The sequence below is a fragment of the Lipophrys pholis genome (assembly GCF_963383615.2).
Source record: "Lipophrys pholis genome assembly, chromosome: 2".
Lineage (NCBI taxonomy): Eukaryota > Metazoa > Chordata > Actinopteri > Blenniiformes > Blenniidae > Lipophrys > Lipophrys pholis.
In genome coordinates, this window is record NC_137636.1 from 33,387,106 (window position 1) to 33,411,291 (window position 24,186).

The 24,186-nt window shown below is 43.4% G+C and overlaps 1 protein-coding gene across 1 annotated transcript in view; it reads right to left on the bottom strand.

Moving 5' to 3' along the window:
• The window catches only part of adamts18 (ADAM metallopeptidase with thrombospondin type 1 motif, 18), a gene marked incomplete at its 5' end in the record, with an annotated part of 72,712 nt that extends 50,625 nt beyond the window's left edge, over positions 1 to 22,087 (bottom strand). Inside the window, 5 exons of the mRNA XM_080458088.1 lie at positions 421 to 697; positions 20,580 to 20,938; positions 21,466 to 21,514; positions 21,680 to 21,732; positions 21,814 to 22,087. Of these exons, the coding sequence (XP_080314214.1) occupies positions 421 to 697; positions 20,580 to 20,938; positions 21,466 to 21,514; positions 21,680 to 21,732; positions 21,814 to 22,087 (1,012 nt within the window). The remainder of the gene's footprint in view (positions 1 to 420; positions 698 to 20,579; positions 20,939 to 21,465; positions 21,515 to 21,679; positions 21,733 to 21,813) is intronic.
• Positions 22,088 to 24,186: the final 2,099 nt, after the last annotated feature.

A 24,186-nucleotide genomic window follows, 5' to 3' on the forward strand; every position in this document is an offset into this window, starting at 1 on the left:
ATATTTCTCTTTCTTCAGATTTATAAATTTGCTTCATCCACAGTAATACTGCCATATTTTTTACTTTTCATCCAACCATTTAATAAACAGTAATACGTGACGGCACTCACTGTCCTTTTTCTTAATAACTCACAGAACAAGCACAAACTGAAAGCCCAATCTATTTTCATGTCATTTGGTTTTAGATAGGATTTTGGTCCCACTGTATATCTCATTAAAAACTGTCCAGCATGCCGTCTGAGCATGTATTTGGGTCCAATGCTGAAAATGCTCGAGTGAACCGAAGTGAACCAGTCCTGCCTTTTTTTTTCTTCATCTCACATCAGTTTGATCCGGACCAGACCATGAATGATATGATGAAAACACTTTTAGACCAGGTTTGGATTTGCATAAAAGGAATGTGAATGTTCCCTTACATACATTGCTTGCGGCGTCCGCAGAAGTGATGCCTCTGCAGCTTCCCGTGCTGGACAAGCTGCTGCTGCTGCTGCTGCTGCTGCTGCTGCTGCTGCTGGAGGTACGGCTTCCTGTCAGTGGAGGAGCTGCCGGACCTTCCCTGGACCAAGTCTTCTGCTGAGCGTTTGTAGACGACATGTGGGTGGTGACCACTGGGGGCGCTGTAGTTGTGACGTTGGGCCAGATGTTGGGGCAGTGGTGCGATCAGATACTCCTCTTGTGACACACGGATCAAACCTGACTGGAAGACACAACAACAAACAATCAGTCGCAGGTTTCCTGCTAAATTTCAAGTTTACATTTTAACATGTGATTATAATGCAACGCAAAGTACATTTGTTATGGTCCAGACGTTTCGTCCTTACTTTACTTTATTGGTCACAGACACACTGATTTGATCTCACTTGGGCCAGCAAGTAAAACGACTCCGTGATAATTAAAAATATATGGAAATACCAAAGGCTCTCTGTAGTTCTTAATGCAACAAAGAGTATATCTTCAATATGTTCAGTTTTGATGTGTCTTGGCAAATTTTTAAATCATAATCTGAACTCGTTTTACGTTGTGAAATACGACCTGCCACAGTTTTTCTTTCGGGACTGATGTGGAGCAAAACCTGTTGGTTTTTTGCAGCCTTAAGTGTGCATGTTCTCATAACCGCAGTGTGCAGTGTGAAAGTTTATCAGCGAGCAATAAGGGAGCTGGTATTGCTCCCGTCGACACATCAGTTCTGAACATCAGTGTTGCTTCTCACAGAATTAGTACGACTCCCATTGGACGAATAAGGAACAAAAATAAATAATAAATCCGGTTGATAAATAAATCCTGATAATAAATCCAGGTTTGATTCCGTCAGAATTATTTCAAGGTCCAACATTACAACTTCATATTTGGTAATGATGCCGTGGTTTTGAATTTCTATTGCAGATTTTGTCAAAGCGTACATACACGGGCAAATATGCATTTGAAATAAACACCCATCAGTGCATCATCACATCACACGGAGAGTGAGAAGAATCGTAAATGAAAAGTTGTGATCTTTTTCACCACATGAGAGCTACAAATCAGCATGAACATGGATCAATGTGAACCACAAAGCTGCACAGCGCTAAAACGTTCCTTCTTTTCCTAATTTTCAGCAATACTGAACTGAAGCGTCAACAATGTACGACACTTCTGAATGCTCAAAACAAACAGCTTGAACAATTCAAAACTTGTCCTAATAACATCTTCTTAGTTTTTAAGACTTTTTTTTAAATTCCTTCCATTTCTAAACATAAAGAATATATCAACTCCAAATTTTATATACAGGTTTTTGTGTACAGCAGCATCATTTACACAACATAGAAAACACATACAGTGTAATCCAGCAATCTTCTTGAAAAATCTGCTGATTTGACATAAATTTGACACTGCACGTGCTACAAGACAGACGCACACAAACACTCATGTGGAATTAAGACATTTGTGGACTGTGAGTCGAAACAGAACCTGGTAAAAAGCAGCTGCAGCCAGAAATCTTCCTGTTTTACCTCCGGACCCCCCCAGACCCCCCCCAGACCCCCCCAGATCAGCCCCGCCTGAACTCCATCCTCACATCACAGCTACTGATTTTATTCAGCTGAACAACTGAAAAGTTGGCAATTATTTCCCTAAAATCTCAAATACAGTTATCTCGCTCCGGTGTACTCTGCTTTTGTCTTGTCAGGCAAGTTTTTAAACATACCTGTGGCAAAGATTAAGTTATACAACAACACCGGATGACAAGACTAATGAAGATGGGAGTGTGTGACCTCGAACGGTGTCAAAGGTTTGTTTAAAAACAAAAACCCAACCCAGATCAGCCCCCCCCCCCATTTTAGTGGTAAAATGATCACCTGAAATGTGAAGTTCTGGGTTTGATTCCTGGTCAAGGCAAAGGTTTTATAAAGAATTAATTCATATGTTTTAAATATAACATTTCTGTCGATTCCTATGATCACCATTATCTTCATAAATCTACCATCACAACATCTCCTCTCAGAGATACTGAGTGTTCATGACACTTTCACATTCTGTGTGTTCTTAGTCTCTGATGTGAACGATGCCGCCACCTCAAGGCAAGGAAACACGAAGTAAAGAATGTTGGGAGGCTTTAATCTCACATACCTAACAAATAGGCTGAAATCAGATCATTCGGATTTATCTGGGTGCTTCTAACAATTTACCGAGGTGTAATGAACTCAGATAAGGTTTATTGCTGCTTTAATCAAACTTTCTTCAAGTGCTGTTTTATCTAATGTCACTTTACCGAGAAGACTCACTTTAGAAGTTGTAATAATATGTATTGTAAACTCAACTTGTGCAATAAAAGAACTCTCAGATAGTTTAAAGAGGTGATGGCCTCTGTCTTGTTCTGTCTTGAGCCAGGCCCTGAACCACCTCACGCCAGCAGGCCATGTCTGTGTTTGGGTGGAGTGGCCTGAGCTGCCCTCGGAGCTGAGCCACTGAACCTCAAACATTCCGTCTGACCACAGACTTCTACCTAATTTACTCATCTAAAGTACACAAAATAGCTGTGCAATCAATCAGACGCACTCACTGGATTCTCAAATACACACACACCCACTGACCCACTGACCTCTGACCTTGCAGTGTGTGTGTGTGTGTGTGTGTGTGTGTGTGTGTGTGTGTGTGTGTGTGTGTGTGTGTGTGTGTGTGTGTGTGTGTGTGTGTGTGTGTGTGTGTGAGAGAGAGACCCCGTTCCCCTCAGACTAGCAGGTGGCAAAATAAACAGAGTGAAGACAAAAGCAAAGCCACGGTGAAGCTTCTGTTGTGAAAACACTGCTGGGATATATGGCAGACTGCCACCACTTCATCCATCATCCATCCATCCATCCATCCATCCATCCATCCATCCATCCATCCATCCATAATCCACCGATCATCCATAATCCACCGATCATCCATCCATCCATCCATCCATCCATCATCTATCATCCATCATCCATCATCCATCCATCATCCATCATCCATCATCCATCATCCATCATCCATCATCCATCATCCATCCATCCTCCATCATCCATCATACATACATCCATCCATCCATCCATCCATCGTCCATCATCCATCCAGCCTCCATCATCCATCCATCATCCATCCAGCATCCACCCATCATCCATCCATCCATCCATCCATCCATCCATCATCCATCCAGCCTCCACCATCCATCCATCCATCCATTCATCCATCCATCATCCATTCTAACCCCCCAGCTTTATCTCCTCCCTCCATCAGTCTTACTCGGCTCACTGTGAAGTTTTCCAGGACAGTAACTGTCTGACTTCGTTATCGTCACTGCATAAAAGGTCCAGCAGTGAAGAGTGAGTGTCTATGTTTCAAATCCCTGCACATCAATACCTGCCAGAAGAAAAAGAAAAACCCTTCTCTTCACAGCGAGCAGCATCTCAATGAAAGCACATTGTGGAAAGACTGGGCCATGAATAAAATATATTAACTCAAAGATCTGAATGAAGACGGAGACTGAAACGCTCTCGGCTAATAACAAAAAGCAGCTTCTGAAAATAGATTGGAATTCAAAACCGAGCCCGGTGGAGGTCAGAGGAGGTGTCTCCCGTCAGCTCACAACCGCTGTCGCTTCCCGTTTACCCGTCGTTTCATCTGTCTGCTGGCCACCAGACGTGACCCGTAAAAACATACACCTATTCAGAAGGTCCTGCTTTAAGGACGAGACCCTTCATTGCTGTCAGCTCTACCTGTCAAACAAAGACTGAAATCACCCTGCAACAATGGCAGAAACCTTCTTCCCTTCAACAGTGCTTGTTATTAAGAGACAACATGAAGTGGGTTCATATAGACAGAACTAGTTTAGAATTAGTAGGAATCGAGACTGTATATAGGTTTAGGATCCAGGTAGGGGGTTTTTCAGTAAAGCACAAATAAAACCATCTTGGTTGTTTCTCTTCTTTCTCATAAATAAAGTGAAGGAGCCAACAACAACTGTGCAAAACTTTGGTCTTTTTTTCAGTGAGAAAAAAAAAACATTTTAATAATTCTGAGGAGTGCAGAACAATCATTCCTACCATTTACCACCAACAGTTCACAAGTGTTTACAGACCTCTTGAGCGTCTGTTTCATAACATTTATTAAAGCCACAGTAGCATAGAAACTAGACTGCCACCAGCTCATCCATCCATCCATCCATCTATCCATCTGTAGAGAAGTACCCACCCATAAAATCTCTATATTATCGATCTAAACAATGGATTCCTAGGATTTTACACTCTGGTTGCAAAGTCAAATTAAAATGAATAATTGCAATTATGAAGGTACTCTATGAATCTGCACGTCTGTCTACAAATGTTATGGAATAATCAGTATGTCCATTGTACTTTCAGTCACATTTCATACACAGTTCCCAACATAGACAGATTACAGTCGGTTATCAGTGTCTTAACGTCCAGCCTGACTGACGATGTCTCCTGAAAACTAAAAGTCCAAAAAGAAGCTGGACTGTGCGTAATGACTTTGTTCACTCTCCTCGCTCTATTCTGCTGTATCGCCACATCTGCCTGCTCGTTACCAAAGGACAGTGATGCTAATGATGAGTAATTATTCTCATCCTCGGTGCGCGTGTGTGTTACACAGTGTCAGCTGTGAGTACTTAATGAGACGTTAAGGGTGTCAACAGAAAAGGTAAAAGACAAACATCTAGTGTTTCTACCCTGAGGCAAAGTACTTCACCATCATCATCTGCACATATTCCAAGCTCACCTTCTCCAACTCCACCTGCTGACAGTCCAAGTTTCTCTTCTGAAGTTGACTAATATTAATTTAGACAAAAGTGTTTTGATTAAATTAGCGTTGGTTGGCCTGTTAAGGTCACTCTTCTATCTCATAAATCAAATCTTGAATCAGTGTTTGTGTCCGTGTGAACAGTTGTTCCACGATGAAGTCAGTTTGCACAAGACTTTTACCGAGCTGCCGGTTTTGATGCCAAACAGTGATGAAGAACTTACAGTTTGTAAGTTATTGGCTCAGTGGTCGGCATTCTCACCTCACAGTGACAAGAGCGCCGGGGGATTCTTCTTGTGGATGTGTGGCTTTTCTTCCTTTACTTCAAAAGCTGGGCTGTTGGGTGAATTGGAGTTTCTAGAATTGTTTCTATGTTGGCACTTTTCCACAACACAGTTCTATCACTACTCGGCTTGACTCAACTTGCCTCCACTCGGTTTCAGTGCTTTTCCATGACGACGTAGTGCCGCCTCAGCACGGGAGTCATCAGAGCAAGGTGTTAGACCCACTCCGGCCGTTGTGGTCTTTTACTGTCCGGTCGTCACTCTTAAGTTCCTGCAGTTTTTCTACAGGTTGCTCCGTCTATCGCCCATCCTCTCGTCGCCCATTAGATAAACAAATGTCTGCACCTCGTTGTTGCTGCAGCCAGTTTTGATTTCTGTGCCTCCGCCTGTTTGTGAACATTCTTCTTCTTGTTGTTGTTGGGTTTTAAAAATCACGTTTTCGGCTGAACTCAGCTCACTTGGAACCTCGGTCAAGTAGGTACTAGAAAGGTACCTGGTAACAGGTACTAACACGTAATGGAAAAGCCTAAAAAAGTGGAGTGGAGCTGAGTTGCTGCTCACGGCAGCTCTGTGGCAAAACCTGTTCAGGATGTACTGAAACCAGGAATGAGCTCCAGCAGCCCGAGCCTGAGGAGGTGAAGCACGGCTGCTGTAAACCATAGTCAGATATTAGCTGGTTTGAATGCTACCACAATATTCCAACCAGCATTATGGTACATTTACCCAACAACCATGACAGTTGTGGAAACGTTCTTATAAAATGTGATCAACATCGTCCATCCCGTTGGTTCACTGTTGTCAGTGTTAATGCCAAGCAAACAAAAAACTGTAGTGTAAATCTTTATGTTCTTTCAACTTTGTTCTGGACCAGGGAACTGGGAAGAGTTAACGACGTCTTGAACCAGGAAGCGAGGGCACAGCTTCAGCTATAAACCCACGACTGGTATCAAGCGTTCAGATCAGAGGAAACATTTGTTTCACAATTTACCCAAACATCTCCTACAGATCATGATGCAGCAACGTCATGCAGATAGAAGAGTAACAACAGTATGAAAACAGAACATCTTTTCTTGAGTGTTGCTGGATGCTTTAGCTCCTTGTCCTGCTCAGCAGCTTCACCTTACAAACAATGTCACATTATTGAGAAAAACAACCATCATTGCCAAAAACTAATACTCATTCTGTGTCATGGTCAGGTATTTGCATGTATTTAGTGTCAATGATTTAACCTCGCCTCCACCGTATTGGACTGTGGGATGAAGCTGGAGTCCTTGCTAAGGATGAACATGCAAACTCCACACATGACCTGAACCCACAGCAGCCTCATGTTGAATCAAGAGTGCTGACCACTGAGCACCATGCAGGATGGGTCATATGGAGAAAAGACCCTGAAGCCAGATCATCCACTGGAGTGGTATTTTACTTTAGTCTTTCATTCCATTGTAGTAGAATTACGACTATCAATCGAATGTGAATGCTATCCTTCCATAATCACGGTTACACTTTATTATATAGTATATATTATATACCATTAGATATTTAAAGATATATAGTTTTTATATATGCAATCTGATCATTTTGTTCTGCTGTTACTTATTCGGTGAAATATCTTGATTGATGTGAATTGTTGATTTTTATATTTGATTTTGAGGGTGTTAGAAATATAAAATTTTTTATTAAATTAAATTAAATTAGATGTCCGTATTGAATACTAATAAAATAGGTCAAAGGCCACGATTGGCCTGCAGTTCGTGTCTACGTGTTCAATACCTTTCAACAGGCACTTTGTGGCGTCATCCATTCATGTAATGGATGTAATTTTTTTGTTTCGTAACTTGATATTCGAAATAAACATTTCACTTCAAAATGATCGTACAATGAGGATAATTTGGGGAATTATTGTCAAAAAGACTCAAATCATTACACAAATACTATCATTACTAGATTCCTTCCAATGCTGCCTCTGAACCAGTTTTCTGATATTGCAGAACACATTTGTTTGGATTATTTTTGATACTTTCAATACTCTCAGTGCCAAAAAACGACAGAGCAGCCCCACAGCATGATGGTACCTCCACCGTGTTTTACAGTAGGTCGGCTGTTCTCTCTGGGTTTGTTTCTAGAGAACATTTTCCCAGACAGTAGAACGTCTCTGACACTTGCTGGACTTCTGTATTGCTCTTTCAATAACGGCGTTGTCCTTGAGTTGGCTCGTAGAGTCCTGCTCACACATTGTTCAAGCTCAGTCTGAAACTCTTTCCGTGTCCTGTGTGCTGATTTTAACCTTCACCCACTTCTCCTGTTGAGTTTCTTCTTAACTCAGAGTCCTGATGACTGTGAAAATTGTTGAGAATGTGATAACTATGCAGATTATCTTTCAGCCTTTGCAGATGGAGAAAACAGCAACTCCTCTTCAGTAATGAAAACACTGAAGTGCACAAGCAGCTCATTCAGGCCCCGTTTACATGAAGTATACATCCTTTTCAAGTGAAAATAGACAACTTTCTTAGTGTTCTGTATGTCGGTTTACACGACAACGGTGCGCAGAACCACCGAGACACAACTTTCTTTTAAATGCTCCAACTCCGTGACCACGGCGGGAAGACTTCTACTGGTCCTGGTCACCATAGTAACCAGTAGTTGTGCACATGCTCACTAGATGAACAATAAGAAGAATGTTTCCTCCAGAGTGCCATGACTCCTAGTCCATGGGACTTGGTAGTTTTATTTTGACAGTCACCATAAAAACAATCCAACTTGGTCGTTTGTCCTCTAGAATGTCTGTGATCTCCCGTTGTTCATGTTTAGAGCAAATTTTTCTCTGCTGGATGTTTGTGTGGTTTCATTACAAAAACAAACCACAGCAAATAGTGGCCCAACATGCTAACTGCATTATTCTTCAGTGTTTTTGCCATTTCCGTGAAAACATACATTGTTTTCAAAACATTGCTGTGTAAATATTATTGCTGTGAATCGATTGAAAACATTGCGATTCGTCGCATTGTTTGTCTACTGAAGACTGAAGCTTGTAATGGATATTTATTCAGGGAAAACCAAAGACTCAACACACAGAGACTATATTTAAATTCAAAAACCATTTTTATAACGTCCTTTTAGCTTTTGGTGAAACTGTTTCTCTCCAAGATTAGCTAAATAATAAAAACATAACTTAATTAATTAATAAAGATCTAACAAAAGTCTGGGTAGGAGTGCAGGTCCACCACTTTGAGAATTTGAGTATTTCTAGAAACAATGTTGTAAACTTATTATATGAACAAAATGGCATTAATATACTGTAATATACACCCCCCCACACACACACACACAGACACACACACACACACACACACACACACACACACACACTCACACACACACACACATAGGAGGGACAGAGAGAAAAAGTAACACTTAGAGAGTGAGAGAGAGAAAGAGAAAGAGAGACTGCACACACACACACACACACACACACACACACGCACACACACACACAGTACACAGGAGAGCCAGGAAAAGAGAGAAAGAGGAGAAATTTATATTTTACCAGTATTTCCTCCAGCTTTAGCAGTTTGGTGGCTCCTGGTCAGCCAACATGGCAACCTGCTGTTCTGCTGCAGAATTGTGCCTGTGGTCGTTAAATTTGGTATTACAAAATAAAGCTAATGACTTTCACTTTCTCAATCTGCCGTCAGGGAAGTTTTTAAAGTAAAAATTGTGGTCTTAATATTCCACTTGGTACTATAGTGGCTCTGTAGTCATGGTGCTGCGCAGAGACGCTGCACATGGGGCTGCTGTGGTAAGGGAGTATTAAAAAATTAATTAAAAATGATAACATATATATACAGTATATAATAAAAACATAATGTATTCAGATTCATTTGCCTTATTTTTAAAGATATTGTAATAGTGTTGCTAAAATTTATTGTTTGTAGTAATTGTGCCCTTCAAAAAGGCCAACGACTCAACTTCTGTGTCTGATTGTTTGAACCTGTGTTTTATGTGTTTTATGGGGAAACCACAGGAGTCATGCGCTGGTCCTTCTATCTGACAATGAAACGTTGAGCTGCCTTTGGTTCGACGAGGCTTTGCAGGCGCCCTCCTGTGAGACAGCTGTGAAGTTGATCGAGCAGACCTCTAGTTATCTCTCCACATTGACACTTGGCCAGATTAAAGGGATGAACGCTGTCTGCTAAACACCTCTTTACTTTCTTCCCATGTTTCCCTGCACACTCGCAGGTTTCTGTGACTCACGACCTCACAATCAGATGACAGGATGTAGCGGATCTCTTCTGATCAGCTGGGCGAGGGTTTCATGCGGCTGAGAGAAAACTTGGATCGGAACGAGACTTTTCCATTTGCCTGGGATAGAATGAGTGAAAGCCACCAACACAGCTGTGTCTTTGGCGACATGATCGCTTTATATGAGGGGAGATGGCATCTCGAGCTTGTCTCTGTATAAACTCCAGCCTCTTTTAAGGTTTCCTACCATGGTATTATAAGGCAAATGAGTAAGTGCTTACATGCTGTTAAAGACTAGGGCTGAGCAGTGAGAAGCCCCAAGCTGGTGATTACCGAGCTTTAAAGCACATCTGCACTCGCTGGATAATCACGTGGGCACAGTGTGTGGTGAGAAGCAGCAGAGGGGGGGGCGGAGGGATCATACAACAGCAAAAGGAAAAGCCCTCAAGCATCGACCGTATCCAGCAAAATCACCATTTGAGTAATTACAGTTTGCTCATATAAATTATGTGTGTAAAATAGGGTAAGAAATGGGTAAAGAGGAGATGTTAATTTTGGATCAGAGGAAGACAAAAGCCAAGCAGCAATGACAGGGCACAAACTGAGCGGAATCTCTCCCTCTTTAACTTCAGAGGCCTTCAGAGAAGAGTCAGAGCGCCGGTCCACTGCAGCCACACAGCTCAGCCCTGCTCATTGGATCACTGTGTCGACAGCCTCAGGCCACGCTGCCTGTCAGGCCTCACCGATTGTCTTTAGACAACCTTTTGTGACTGTCTGAACATGTCAAGGGAAAGACACTCAACCAGAGCAACCTGACGGTGCTGGAGGAGTCTTTTGTCAGTCAGGAGCCCTCGGGCAGGGCTCGTCTCGCTCGTTATCCCGTGAACACACAGCAGGGAGCCAGAGGACGACTCCCACACCAGCTCACACATGGAAACGTCTACTTCACACCAATGCTAATTGGAGTCTCAGGATCCGATCGACTGAATGTTTGCCTGTATCTAACTGGGAGTAAACCGCCCCGTTTACACAACAACGCCCCGTTTACACAGAAACGCTTCAGGTGAAAATGTAAAAGTTTCATAGTGTTTTGTGGGTGAAAGGACAACTCGTCCGCAAAACTGCAACCAAGGACAACTCGTCCATGACTATTTTTTTCCGCATTATTGATTTGAAGGATTGGATTTAAAGTATATTTGACACATTTGTAAGGATTATTAAGTGTATTTGACTCAAAAAGATAAGATATTAAGTGTATTTGACATAACACGTAAACATTGGCAGCTGCCCAGAGAGCATACTCAACAGGGGCGCACCGTGCACCGGCTGAGATGCGGTTTTCAGAAATGTATTTCTGAAAACTAATAGGCTGTGCAATTGAGAAGTTAAAACGCCGCTTTGTAGCTGACTGCTTTGACTGATGCGTTCAGGTGCATCACGTAAGTCCACCGTCCAACAAGGTAACAAGCTGCGGGGCTCCTTCAGTGGCGACATTACATGATAAACATGATTAAAATATGACTGATAGTCCTTAGCAAGCTGGAACATGCATGCGCAGCACACGGCAGGGCCAAAGTTTTGTGTGTGTGTGTGTGTGTGTGTGTGTGTGTGTGTGTGTGTGTGTGTGTGTGTGTGTGTGTGTGTGTGTGTGTGTGTGTGTGTGTGTGTGTGTGTGTGTGTGTGTGTGTGTGTGTGTGTGTGTGTGCACGTGTGCGCGTTGTCCTACATGTAGTTTTGGGCGTCTGATTACACAACGATGATGGCCACTGAAAACAACTCCCAACACGGCGATGTTTTGAAATCGATGTCCGTTTCGATGGAAACAGCAGAGAAGCTGGAAACAAATTCAGTTAGCATGCCAGAACATGAGGTGGAGCTGTTTGTTTTTGTAATGAAACCACAAACACATCCCGCGGAGAACAAATACGCTATAAACATTAACAATGGGCAAACATTCCAGTGGACAGAAGACCAAGTTGGATTGTTATTAGGGTGACTGTCAAAATAAAACTACCAAGTCCCAGGAGAATCTGGACTCAAATAGACGCTTCCCATATATATATATATATATATATATATATATATATTTATTTATTTATTTATTTTTTCCGCCTGTGATTTCTCCGATTTCCATTTCCCTCTGAAGGAATACAGCCTATTATTAATTCTATTGAGTAGTGTGCAATCAGGTGCTGGACAGTATCTAGAAATTCACCGGAGTGTTTGTTTTTACCTACAGAGACATTTACCAATGTTGAGCCACTTTTTCAAATGAATTATGTGTCTTTATGTGTAAAAATACATTACACTGAAATGTTACAAATAATTGATCTATTATAATAAGGCGTCTAAGTGGGAAGGTCTGTCTGGGATGACACTGTTCAGTGGCTCTAAGCACCATTGTCATGTAAACAGACACTCATAACGCTACAAAAGTTTTGCATTTCACTTGAAAATGCTGTTACGTATGCAGGCCTTACAGTTGTCCATCGCAGGCCTTCAAACAGGAGAGCAACGTCACTAAGCCTTCTCCACTATGCAGATTATTTTACTTATGGAGACTCCATGGTGCCTTTCATGCAGTTCAGACAATCAACTTCCCAAACAAGATAAGCATGGCCACCTCACATAAAGGCTGACAGACCTCTATGTGATTATCTTAAATTACAGCTATCAGCCTTTATGTGCTCAGTAAAGCTCCACTAAATCTCAGGTAAGCCAGTTGACTGCAGGCCAGGACCTTTTTACAGCAACACCATTCAGTGTTGTGACAGCAGTAGGTCAGGTTTGATGTATGGGCTCTGTTTGTTGAAGTTTCAGCATCCACTTGAGCACTTCAGCACCAGCCATTAGTCTTGTGTGAGAAAGACCTTGCACAGACTGGAAAGGACAGACTTTGTTTTTTCTCCTTCTTTCACACAGTCCATCCCTCACTTACTGCTGAGAGTCTGACCCCCGCTTCCTGCTGGCATCTAACGGTGGGCACTACATCACTGTCAGGCACGCCGACCACCAGGGAAAAGCTCCGGGCCACTCTCCTCCCGCAGCACCGGTGCTCAGCGCTCCTCTGACAGAGAAACATATTGTTGCATGGAAACGTTCCAGTTTGTCATCCTGTATGGAAAATGGACATTTACAAATTGTCCGGGAGCCAGCTGGAAATCTGTGATGCCAGCCCTAACCCTAACTCTGTCGAGGCTTCAGGAAAACACACACACACACACACACACACACACACACACACACAAACACACACACACACACACACACATCATACTGCATGTTCCCAGCCCGATGGGTGAGTAATCAGGTCAACAAGTGTAATCACATTACAACATCTACAAATGTTAAATATTTCAGCGCAGCCAGCCAGAGAGGAACTGTTTTATGTTCCAGTAGCAGTTACTATTTGCTTTTTACAATGTTTTAAAACTTGAAGCTTCAGCTATAAGGTGGAACTGAATTTTATTCCTCAAAATGACATTAGAATGAGAAAACCATCCAGAGAGCGTCAGATGATCTGATGCCAAAAACTTTCTGAGACGACTTCCTGTTAACGAGCAGTAATCAGCATCCAGACAGATTTACAAATGTGGCTGGCCGGGAAAGAGGTCCACAGAGAGGGAGGTCAAAGGTCAGGCTGCGCTCTCACAACAGTCACCAGGAGGTGCCGGAACAAGCGGCACCGTGTCAACGACGCCATCAGACGAGCAGTTTGATCTGAGGATGAAAGGGAGCGGAGAGGGCGACACTTTCTCCCGTGTGGTTTTCCTCTCACACATTTAAGCTGTAAACTGTGGTATCGGGGGGGGGGGGGGTACAAACGGACATCAAGGAGCCTCTTCTGAAGCCCAACCATGATAAAAAGCAAACCACACAGATCTGTCTGCTTCATCGTGTTTACTGAGTATCCGTGTTATTGGCAGCTTGAAAACATCCCAGCAGAGCAGCGGAGGACTCTCTGACCCAGAGCAGGACGAACCGGGAGGCTTGCTGAAAGGTTTAAGACTCAATCAGTATCTAGGGTCCCAAAAACATGGACAGGGATCATCTAATGAATTAAACTGAATCAGTTATTCTCAAGAGGGGGACACAATTTGGGTTTTGTTTTAAAATGCTGGATTGTATGGGGTTTTTTTCCAGCCAGAGCTAAAGTCAGCTGACTAAACTTGAAAAATAATAGAGGAAATGTTGGTGTGATCAGTCATCGAGTTAAACCCTAAGGCCAAATGTTTCAGCTTTTTTCCTCACCTCCTTTTGATTCACAGTTAATCTACGACATCATCAGATCCCTACAATAGACTCAAAGACAATCAACCACCGGACAGACTTACCCGGTTGTGTTTTAGCCATTGTGAATGTTTACCTTCTTACAGCTTTATCATTTAATAACAAACATTAATGAAAAAAATAGAGAACAATAGATAACAACAAAAATATTAGTGAAATGATTTCATTATAGTGTAAACGACAACGTTTCAAGTGAAAATACATTGTTTTTGTGTGTTTGTTTCAGAAAAGTTTTGTGTTTATACGGCAACATTTTGAAAACAATTCCTGTTTACACGGAAACGGCAGAAACACTGAAAACCTTGGAGTTTTCATGTTGAGCCAGTCGTTGGTGACGTTTGCTTTTGTAATGAAACCACACCCATGCAGCAGAGGACAATACTTTGTTCTTATTGTCCAACTCCTAAATAGTTAGTCAAATAGTTACATTTCCAGAGCACCATTGTCGTGCAAAGGGACGCACAAAATGCAACCTTTTTTAAGATTTACATTTTTTATTATTAAAAGTTGCTTTGCCTAGTTCCATGTATGAATCAGCAGAAATATGAAATATGAAAAGTGCATTTCAACAGTGTTACTTCCCCTGCGTGTATTAAAATGACTCTGTGGTTTTCTAGCCAAGACGAGGAAGACTGATCTCTGCGTTAGCTCGCCGCTCACTCTGAACCTCTGTGCTCGGTTTCCAGAGGGTCAGAGCAGCCTGTGACCTCTGACCTCTGGGAGAGGTCACAGCGAAGCTTCACTCTGCCACCATATGACGAGGTCACATCTTTCAGGGATAAAGGTGAACAGCCGGGTCCTGAGCGATGGAGCAGCAGTACCAGTCATCACGTACAAACGTTCCTAGAGCACCTTGCAGTGAAAATGACAGTATAACGTGACACTATATTGGGCTCAGACAAGAATCCAATTAATGAAGTAATTCTGAGCTGTTAACGCTTTCTAGGATTGTTGAAAAAATGGTTGTAACACTGGTTGTAAAAGCTTGAGACGGACAACAAAAACATCGTGATCCTCCGTTCGGCTGCCAGATGCACACAGATGTGACCAGGTGTAAGGTTTGGGACCATGCAGGAACATTTAGAGAATCATGGGTATCCTCTCTGATGGCCAATACTACAACGATGACCATCACTGATCCTTTGAACTTCTGTGACCCTGAACTCTCAAAACACCGTTTAGCTAAACTACGGACCTGATTTCATAAGATTTTATATAAAACGTGCTATATTGCATGCTCACACAATGAAATTATGCTTTGAGTTAATGAAACAACTAATAAAAAACCCCATCAGGGACTTCCACACAAACAAGACTGTTTTTTTTGCATCGTTGTTTGAACTGTCCGGAGTCTCGACAAGGACGAAATGAAAAGTGATACAATGAAGGTGAATCTGTCAGTGGATGAAGTTATCAAACATATCAGAGCATTAAAACCAAGAGCAATAAAAGAGATTCAGAACAATATATGACTTAAGAAGATATAGAATATCTCGTAAAAATGTCTGAAAACAAAAGTCAGCAGGAGAATAAATCCACCCCACCACAATAACAACGTTCTCCTCCTTTTCATACTTGATATAACACACAATAATAAACAAGCTTTGCTCTTTCGTTGGCAGCAAATCAGCATAAACCCCTCAAAGTATTATGCAAAGCACACTCGATGACAAATGCCCAAAACGAATCGTGTGTTATTTTGAGTGTGTGTGTCAGATGACATAATATAATCTAATGGTCTTGTTTTCTTTGTAATTAGCTGACTGACTCGAGAAGACAAAAAGTCCCTTTGAGATCTGACAAGCACAGAGATTGATAGTGATAATTACTATATTTCTCTTTGTGCTGCATGTCAATCACACCTTTACAAGCTGCGATAGAAACTGAAGTGTCTCATTTTTGATGAAACGCAAAAGCCGATCCAGGTAATCTCACGCCGTACCGTGTGTTTGACTACGACACCTATTACACGGTGATAGACTCTACAAAATACACTTACATTGCTTTTATGTGGGACTATTTTTCAGGTAAAGCTGTGCTCAGTTTGTGAATCACACCGCGCTGCGTTGAGGGATTATAGTTTGGACCACCACTACGAGAGTAAATATGAAGACAAATTAAAACCTGAATGAATTTGGCACCCTGGCAGTTGAAGAAATACAACGTGAGTATTTCTTCTTCCCCCATTCTGAGAGTACAACACCCGTCCCGCCCTCATCACCCCAGACAGAAGGAATCCTGGGAAGAGACAGAGGAGACCCGTAAATCACTTCAGCACTCTGCATTCACACAAGTGGCCAGCAGCTCTGAACTTGCACTCCACACTTTCAAAAAATGTAGAGTGTAGGTTGACACGCCCCGCCCAGCGGCCCTCCCCCATAACGCCCAGGCAGAGGGGATTGGGGTCAACCAGCCCGGCGACCTCAGACGAGAAACCGTCAGGCGAAGAAAGGGAGAAGAGGCCGCCTGACCCCGCGGCTCATCCACTCCTCTCACCAATCACACAACGTTACATCTCAACTCACGACCTCCGCCGCAACACATGAGCGTGACGCTTTCGCGGGACGAGAGAGAGTAATTACAACCCGGCAAATGTTCAACTAATGAGGATTTACAGTCATAAATCCCACTTTTACAGTCATCAATCCATCTTAATACCGCCGCGGCCTGGTGCTGAATCCCACTTCCATCTGTTGAAGAGAAGCCCTGTGTTTCCTCCCGGCTGCCGCTGGCACCACTGTCTTCATCCACATGCAGGGTCAGGTCCCTCAAATGTCAGATTCACACACTTTTCCCTTTCAGCAGACAGTCGGTCTGTTGAAAAGACACAATGGCTCCCAGAAGCAGGAAGCTTTATTCTTCCTATCTCCTCCTCTCTTCTTTTCAGCCCATTTCTTCCCCAAAGCCCTTTCACATAAACAGAGTCCATCTCTGCGGCTCTCTATAAAGAGCGTCCAGCCTGTCTGGGAGTTCCAGCCCCGGACAATAAATTCACATTACTCCTGTACAGCGCCGTGCTGCTGTGCTCCCGGCCCGGCACAGATCACTTCCCATTCAGGACTTCAACCTCTTTGCTCTTTTCTTCCTTGCCTCCTTCCCTTCTCCATGACTTCTTCCTCCCTAGACCCGTCTTTAATCCCACCTTAATCTCTCACTCCATCCCGCCATCCAACAGACTCCAACGCCTCGTCGTCTTTGTACTTAATCCAAATATTCTGGGGCATCCACTAAATGAAAAGCAGGGTTAAATGTATTCATTGTCCAATAAGCCTGCAGCAGTTAACATAGAGAGAGAGCGAGAGAGAGAGAGAGAGAGAGAGAGAGAGAGAGAGAGAGAGAGAGAGAGAGAGAGAGAGAGAGAGAGAGAGAGAGAGAGAGAGAAAGTGGACAGAAAGACCCAAAGTGTCCTCTCAATGCACTTTTTCACTTTATGCATTCTCAGTTCAGTTTTGTAGAAAGTATTGCTTGAAAAACGTCCAAGTGAGCAGATCAAACCACCGATGGCCCTGGAGAGGCAATTGGCGGACGAAAAAACTCAAGAGGAGCAAAAAATAGATCAAAGCCTTCGGAGCGAGCCCATTCAGATGCAGTCACGACCCGATCACATTGTGTCCTCGCAGCGCTTTTAAGAGAACGGGTCAGTGGTGTTTTATTGTGAGCGGGAGCTCGCCTAATGAAAGGGACAATGCGAAGATTAGCAGTGCCAGCCAGGCGGCTCAAACTTCACCCTGGCTTTAATTGCTGTGAACAAGAGGAGATGTAGAGGCAGGGCAAACAGAGGACAAAAGAGCAGGGCCGGCGCAGGAGGAGGAGGAGGAGGAGGAAGGAGGAGGTATGGAGGCTGCTTGATAAATGGAGGTGTAGCTTTATGGAGGTGTAATGTGTCTGTCTGGACAAGGCTGGGTGTGGGATCTGTCAAGACCTGTGGAGACACCTCAGACACCTCACACTCCATGAATGAACCTGGGGGATAATATACTGGTATGACATGTATTTGAGGCCGTCTGTGTCATTAATATGAACAGTCGGTGCACATCAGCCAAAGTCTGGAGTAAAGTCCTTTATGAGCACGTCAGCAGCAGCTTGGTGTTGGAGGTGTTGGAGGTACATGAAGCAGACTGTCAGAGGGACCAGGTTTAAAACGTAGGCCCTCTTCACACAGCAACCTTTTCAGGTAAAAACACAAAACTTTGGCTGCGTTGTGGGAGTCAGCTTACGCGACAACTGTGCTCAGAGCCACTGAAAACACAAGTTTACCAAAAAGGCTTCAGAGGTGGAACTTTTCAAAAAATGCTTCAAAACTGTCTCCGTGAAGACAGAGGAAAATGAAACTTTTAGAGTTATGGAACGCGGAAGTGTAGTATAGGAACAATCGTGTGTGCACCCGCATTTGCTGTACAGTCTCCATCCGGAGAGTATGGAGGGGTGTTAAAGCTGCGGGCGCCTGCCGCTTAAGCCCAGTCTGGACCTGCGCCTGGGCCCGGGTACGAGCTGTGCTCGTGGGCCGCCCACACCAGGTCGGGGGTGCGATCCCCGCGCCAACTTTAACAGCGGATCGATTAACGTGGCTAAGCTAGCGGCTGACTGATGCCGAGGCAGGCGGCCCTGCTAACGGCTTCTTACCCGATCGTCTCGGTGGAAAAAAGACTAAAGCGCTGTGCGTTGCTCGCCCTCATACCGGCTGTGTCATACACACGATATATTTTGATATATAAGTCGCACCTGCCTAAAAGTCGCAGGACCAGTCAAACTATGGAAACACTTGAAAATATGGTACATTGATTTTAGTGTGTCATTTCTGAGGTAATGGACTGTGTTTTCAAAACGTTGTTGTGTAAACACGAAACCTTCTGAAACAAAAATGCAAAACTGATGCGTTTTCACTTGAAACGTTGTCGTGTCAACACGGCTTTGGTGTTGCTTTGCACCACTAGGGGCAGCTGTTTTCCAATTTAATGGTATGACATGATCTGTCACATTCATCCTCTCACTCACCAGCAGTGGCAGCTGCTATGCAAGGTGCTCGTACACCACTGGGAGGACAATGGGGTTCAGTGCCTCGCTCAAGGACACTTTGGTAATTAATCAGATTAAAATGAGGGATCAAACCTTGTGGGCTAAATGCTCTGTATGGAAGCACGCAAATGTTTAGAAGCATCAGCTATAACGGGACTTTAAGGTACCGTGTACTTTCAGCCAATAGTATAAACATTGCTCTTTGTTCGAGAGCTGCAATACATGCAAATGTAAACATCAAAAACTCTGGATGTTTAAAAGAACCTACATGTAAACTTAACCAAACAGATCACAGGACCGTCTCACCTCGAGCTAAAAGAGCTACAGCGAGGCTCACGGTTTCTGTACTAAACACAGAGATATGAGGTGGACTTTAATGCCTTCGTCTTGCTTTCTGCTGAGAACAGGCGGTCAACCTATTTTTCCAAAACGCGGAGTGGGTGTGATGGACGAGAAGCGTCCCCCTCCTCTTCACACAGTGATGTAAATCAAGGCAGTGACATGAAAGACTTTCTTCATGTACAGTCAACTCAGCAGTGTGAGAGCTCTCTCCTCTCCTCCTCTCATCCTTCCTTCCTCTAGTTTCCACTCCTCCCACTGTTCAAAGACGTGTCTCCCTCCAGGGTCATGGTACTCCATGGTCGTCCATCACGTTACCAACCGCTGGATGATGCATCAGTAAACAGCTGAGTCACTGGGCGCTTTCAGACGTGGAGACACGAGGACAGACTTCTGTGGAAGGTTTACGTGACGTTTCAGCATTTAATGTTTCAGTGCTACAATGTTCTGAGGTCGAAGCTGGTGCCCAAGTGCTTCTTCTCCCTGATTGGTGGTCGATGGACACGATGAGCAAGAGGATGTTTTCACTCTGTCATCACTTCTGATGAAACACTAAAGTAGTGAACTGAGTTTACACAACAAAGTGAAAACGCATCTTTATACGTTTTCGTCTCATAAAAGTTTCTTTTTTACACGGCAGCATTTTGAAACGACGTCCGTTTACATGCAAACAGCAGAAAGGCTGAATGTAGTTTTCATGTTGGGCCACATGTTGGTGCTGTTGTTTGTTTTTGTAATGAAACCACACACACACATCCAGCAGAGAACAATCTGCTCTAAACATTAGCAAGGGGAGAACACGGACATTCTAGTGGACAGACGACTGTCAAGTAAAAGTACCCCGTAGACTATGGACTGGGACTCTGGAGGAAACGTTGTTCTGATTGTCTCTACTGAGCACTACTGAGTTACTATGGTGGTGGTGACCACGACCTGGAGCAGCATTTCCTCCATCTGAAAGGAGACGGGCGCCGAGCAATTTAAAATATTTCCACCCTTGGAACAGTTTTCAAAAAGGGATGTTTTCAGTGGCTCTGAGCACCGTTGCAGTGTAAACAGACACAACAAACACAACAACAGTTTTGTGTTTTCACGTCGTCATGTCCTCTACGATCAGTTCCAATAAAACACAGCAGTCGTGAACTGAGGGAGACTCACCAGCCCAGAACACGTGGATATCGCCGCCGAGGACGCCGACTGGTTGCGGATAAATCCTTGATATAGACAGTTGTGAAAGCCGGCGTCGCCCGCCGTCACAGTGGAAAAGCCCTCGGCTCCGACGGTCTGCACGGTGAAGCCCGGCCCCACCACCGGGGACGGGTGCAGGTCCAGGTGCAGGTCCTGCCCGAAGGCGGACAGGCGGTAGTGCAGCGAGGCCGACAGCGACCTCCTGCTGCGCTGGCTCCTCCGGGTCACGTCGTGGGTCAGGAAGGCTCCGTCCGAGTCCACCTCCACCGGGGTCACCAACACGTAGTCTGAGGAGAGGACGGATGGAGGGTGACGCAGCGGGATCGACTCTGGCCTGCCCCAGACGCTTCACCCCCTTTTGCTTCTCAAAGGCATTTCAATGTTATGCAGGAGCAACATTTGCATGCAGCTCGAAGGAAAACAGGCTTCCATTGTCTCACGTGTATCCGTCATTCGTTAATTCGAAGGCGTCTGACTTTCTGTAAGTTCGTCTAACTCTTTTCAGCAGCGATGCTCCCACCTCCCGTTTTCCCTCAGTAAATCTCGGTATGTAAATCACCTTCAGCAGGACAAAGCAGCCAGGAGGGAATCCCTGAATGAGCAGCGCTGGCTGCTCCTGCTTTCATCACAACTACAACAGTGACAGCACATGGCAAACGTCCCAAACTTTTTGTGAGCATGCAAACAATAAACACACCACTCTGTGTGACATTAACTGCATGTGGCATTTGGGATCTTCTCTCTGGCAACCGGCGACTGAACCCACCGCAACTCATTTTATTCCCATTTTCTCCATAAACATGGAACGCAGCCAGCTGGAACTCACATCCATAGATGTCAGAAGACAAGCACTCACCGTGATTTAATCCGGTGTGGGAGGCTTGCGAGCAGTAAATGTGCAGAGTCTGCAACATACAAAGACAAAAACTCAGAAATAAACAGGGAGCAACAGGTTGAAAACGGAGTGACAAGGTGAGCTGCAGATTAATTTAGCATCACTTTTTTTTTTTTTTTTTTTTCAGGTTTCGAGTTAAAAAGAGACAAAAAGCATCACAGTGAGTGCAACATGCCTTGATGATGTTCCAGGACAGGAAGGTGGAGAGCAGCTGGACTGAGGTGCATCCTGCCAGCGGGATGGCTAAAGTCCACATGAGAAGGAAAAGACAATCCATAGTGATGGCATGAAGCTGTCACCTCCTCTCACCTCCTGGAAAGTAGTGACAAGCTGCCGCAGCGCACAGCGCGATGGCCACGCATCTTTTTCTTTTAATATTGTTATTGTTATTGTTGTTGTTAGTATAGGAGATGAAGTGATTCCCAAGCTGGTCCAGGTGAGCCGTGCTGCCGTGCGGGCTGTGCGGGCTGCAGCAGGAGCAGTGCACCGCACCGGGATCACCGGGAGCAGCGGACTCACTGAGCAGCCCGGCGGAGCGGGATGGAGCGAGGCAGCGGCCCGGGAGCCAATCAGCGCGCGGCATCATTCAGCACGCGCACATGAAAGAGATTCTCCTCCTGGAAGCGGCGCGCCGCTGCTGCGTTCAAAGACCGCTCGGAAATCTCTGCTGCAAAACTTTATTCTAAAGGTGGAAAAACGCAGCAGGAAAAGGACCTGGAAATCTACTGGAAGGATTTTCTGGCCGACTGGACTCGTTTTTATTCACTCATCATCTTCTGACAGAATTTTTATCGAATTGAAATAAATTAATCATCTTTCTTGGTTGCGAGGCATCATACAGCCGGATTTCACTGCTGTGTTTGTTCTCTCTTGACAACAGGCCAGACAAAGATATCAGATAATGAAATACTTTCTGATCAAGATACTTTTTATAAAAGTAATCCTGGTTTTTCATGCTGGCCTCTTGGAAAACTATTTTCCGTAGAGTAGAACAGTGATCAATTGATAATCAGCAAAAGTGCATCAAGTGTTTGTCTCTTTGAGAAATAAAACATTCTTCTTTGGCGAACTCAAGCACAGATCAGTGTGCAAACTGGAACATATACATTGTGCCAATTTCAAGCTCTTCTTTGCAAATATTTGAAATTGCACCTTACTCCACGTTACTTGTTCAATATTCTGAAAACATCTACATTCATGTAAATATCTCTCAAAACCTCGACAAGATGAAATTATTTCAGCTGTTTTTCTCTTTTTTTCCAGTGAATAAAATGATGTCTTACATTTCCAGCTCTTGTTTAATCTTTAATTTTTTCTTCTGGACTTCAGACAATCTGATCTGGTTTCCCATGTGGTTAATATTGCTTTTAGGCTAATGTTACTTCATTAAAACTAAGGTGACTTTTTATAACAACAGCATCACTGATGTCTGAGCTCCACTCTCTCTAACACTCTGCAATCAATTGTGAATGAATTAGAAGCAACACTTCCTCTTATTGTATAAATTAAACAAAGTGTTTTCTTTACTATTGTCCCACAGGGGAATGTGGACCCTGTGATGAGCCAACGTGAGCCCATGAATCTAAAATATAACACACCTTCAAAGGTCCACCTAACTTAAACCTAAAACAGCAAGAGGACACGCTTGTTAGGAGGTTAAGTGCTTCCATTTAACTATGTGCTAAAGATTTGTAAGCTTTCATTAACAAGACTAGAGAAGGATATTTTCAGAAACTTTTGTCGCCTCAGACTATTTCCTCTGCACACAAAGAAAGATATGAAGAAGCAACATAACAAACTGCTTTCTTAAACTTTCTCATTTTGATTGATTGGTTCATTTATCTAAGGTAAGTAAATGACAGCTAAAACATTTTTTTTTTAGTCTGAATGACAATAATCAAGTAAATGTTGAATTGAAACGGGTCCAAAATCTTTTCTGACCTGACTTCATTTCGCATTGTTTCCTCTACGTTTCTTAGTCTTGTCACTCACACTCCGTTCAGGGACAATGTTCAGTGTTTGTGGTCAAATCATGTCAAATTATCATTTCTATTTGGCTTCAAGTCCCTTGTACATGGAAAAGTTTCAAATGAAAACGCATCATCTGTGCATTTTGGTTTCAGAAAAGTCTCACGTTTCCACAGAAACATTTCAAAAACTGTGTCTGTTTCCACAGAAACACTGAAAATGATGTCGTTAGCATGTTGGGCTACGAGTTGGCGATGATGTTTTCTACCTCTGCCAAGGAGGTTATAAAATCATCCGCGTTTATTTGTGTATTTTGTCTGTTTGTTAACAAGATATCTCAAAAACTAATGAGCAGATCTTTATAGAAACTGGTCCTCAGGAGCATTTTGATCAAATTTTGTTGGTGATTCAGATCAAAATAATTGTTACAAAAAAAAGATTTTCATTTTGCAAAATATTGTCTTATGTTGTGTTCCTTCAAATTATGAAATAAAATCAGGTGATCATCAAACTAACTAAAAGAATTAAGGCAGTTGATCTGGATGTGGAATATATGTCATTTTCCTGTGTCCATGTCGACCCTTGGTGGAGCTCATAAATCTCTGAGTGCTCTTGTTTTTGTAATGAAACCACACACATGCACGTTGTCATGGAAACCCAATATGCTATGGGAGCTTTTGTTTTTTAACTTGAAAACATCGCTGTGTAAAGCAG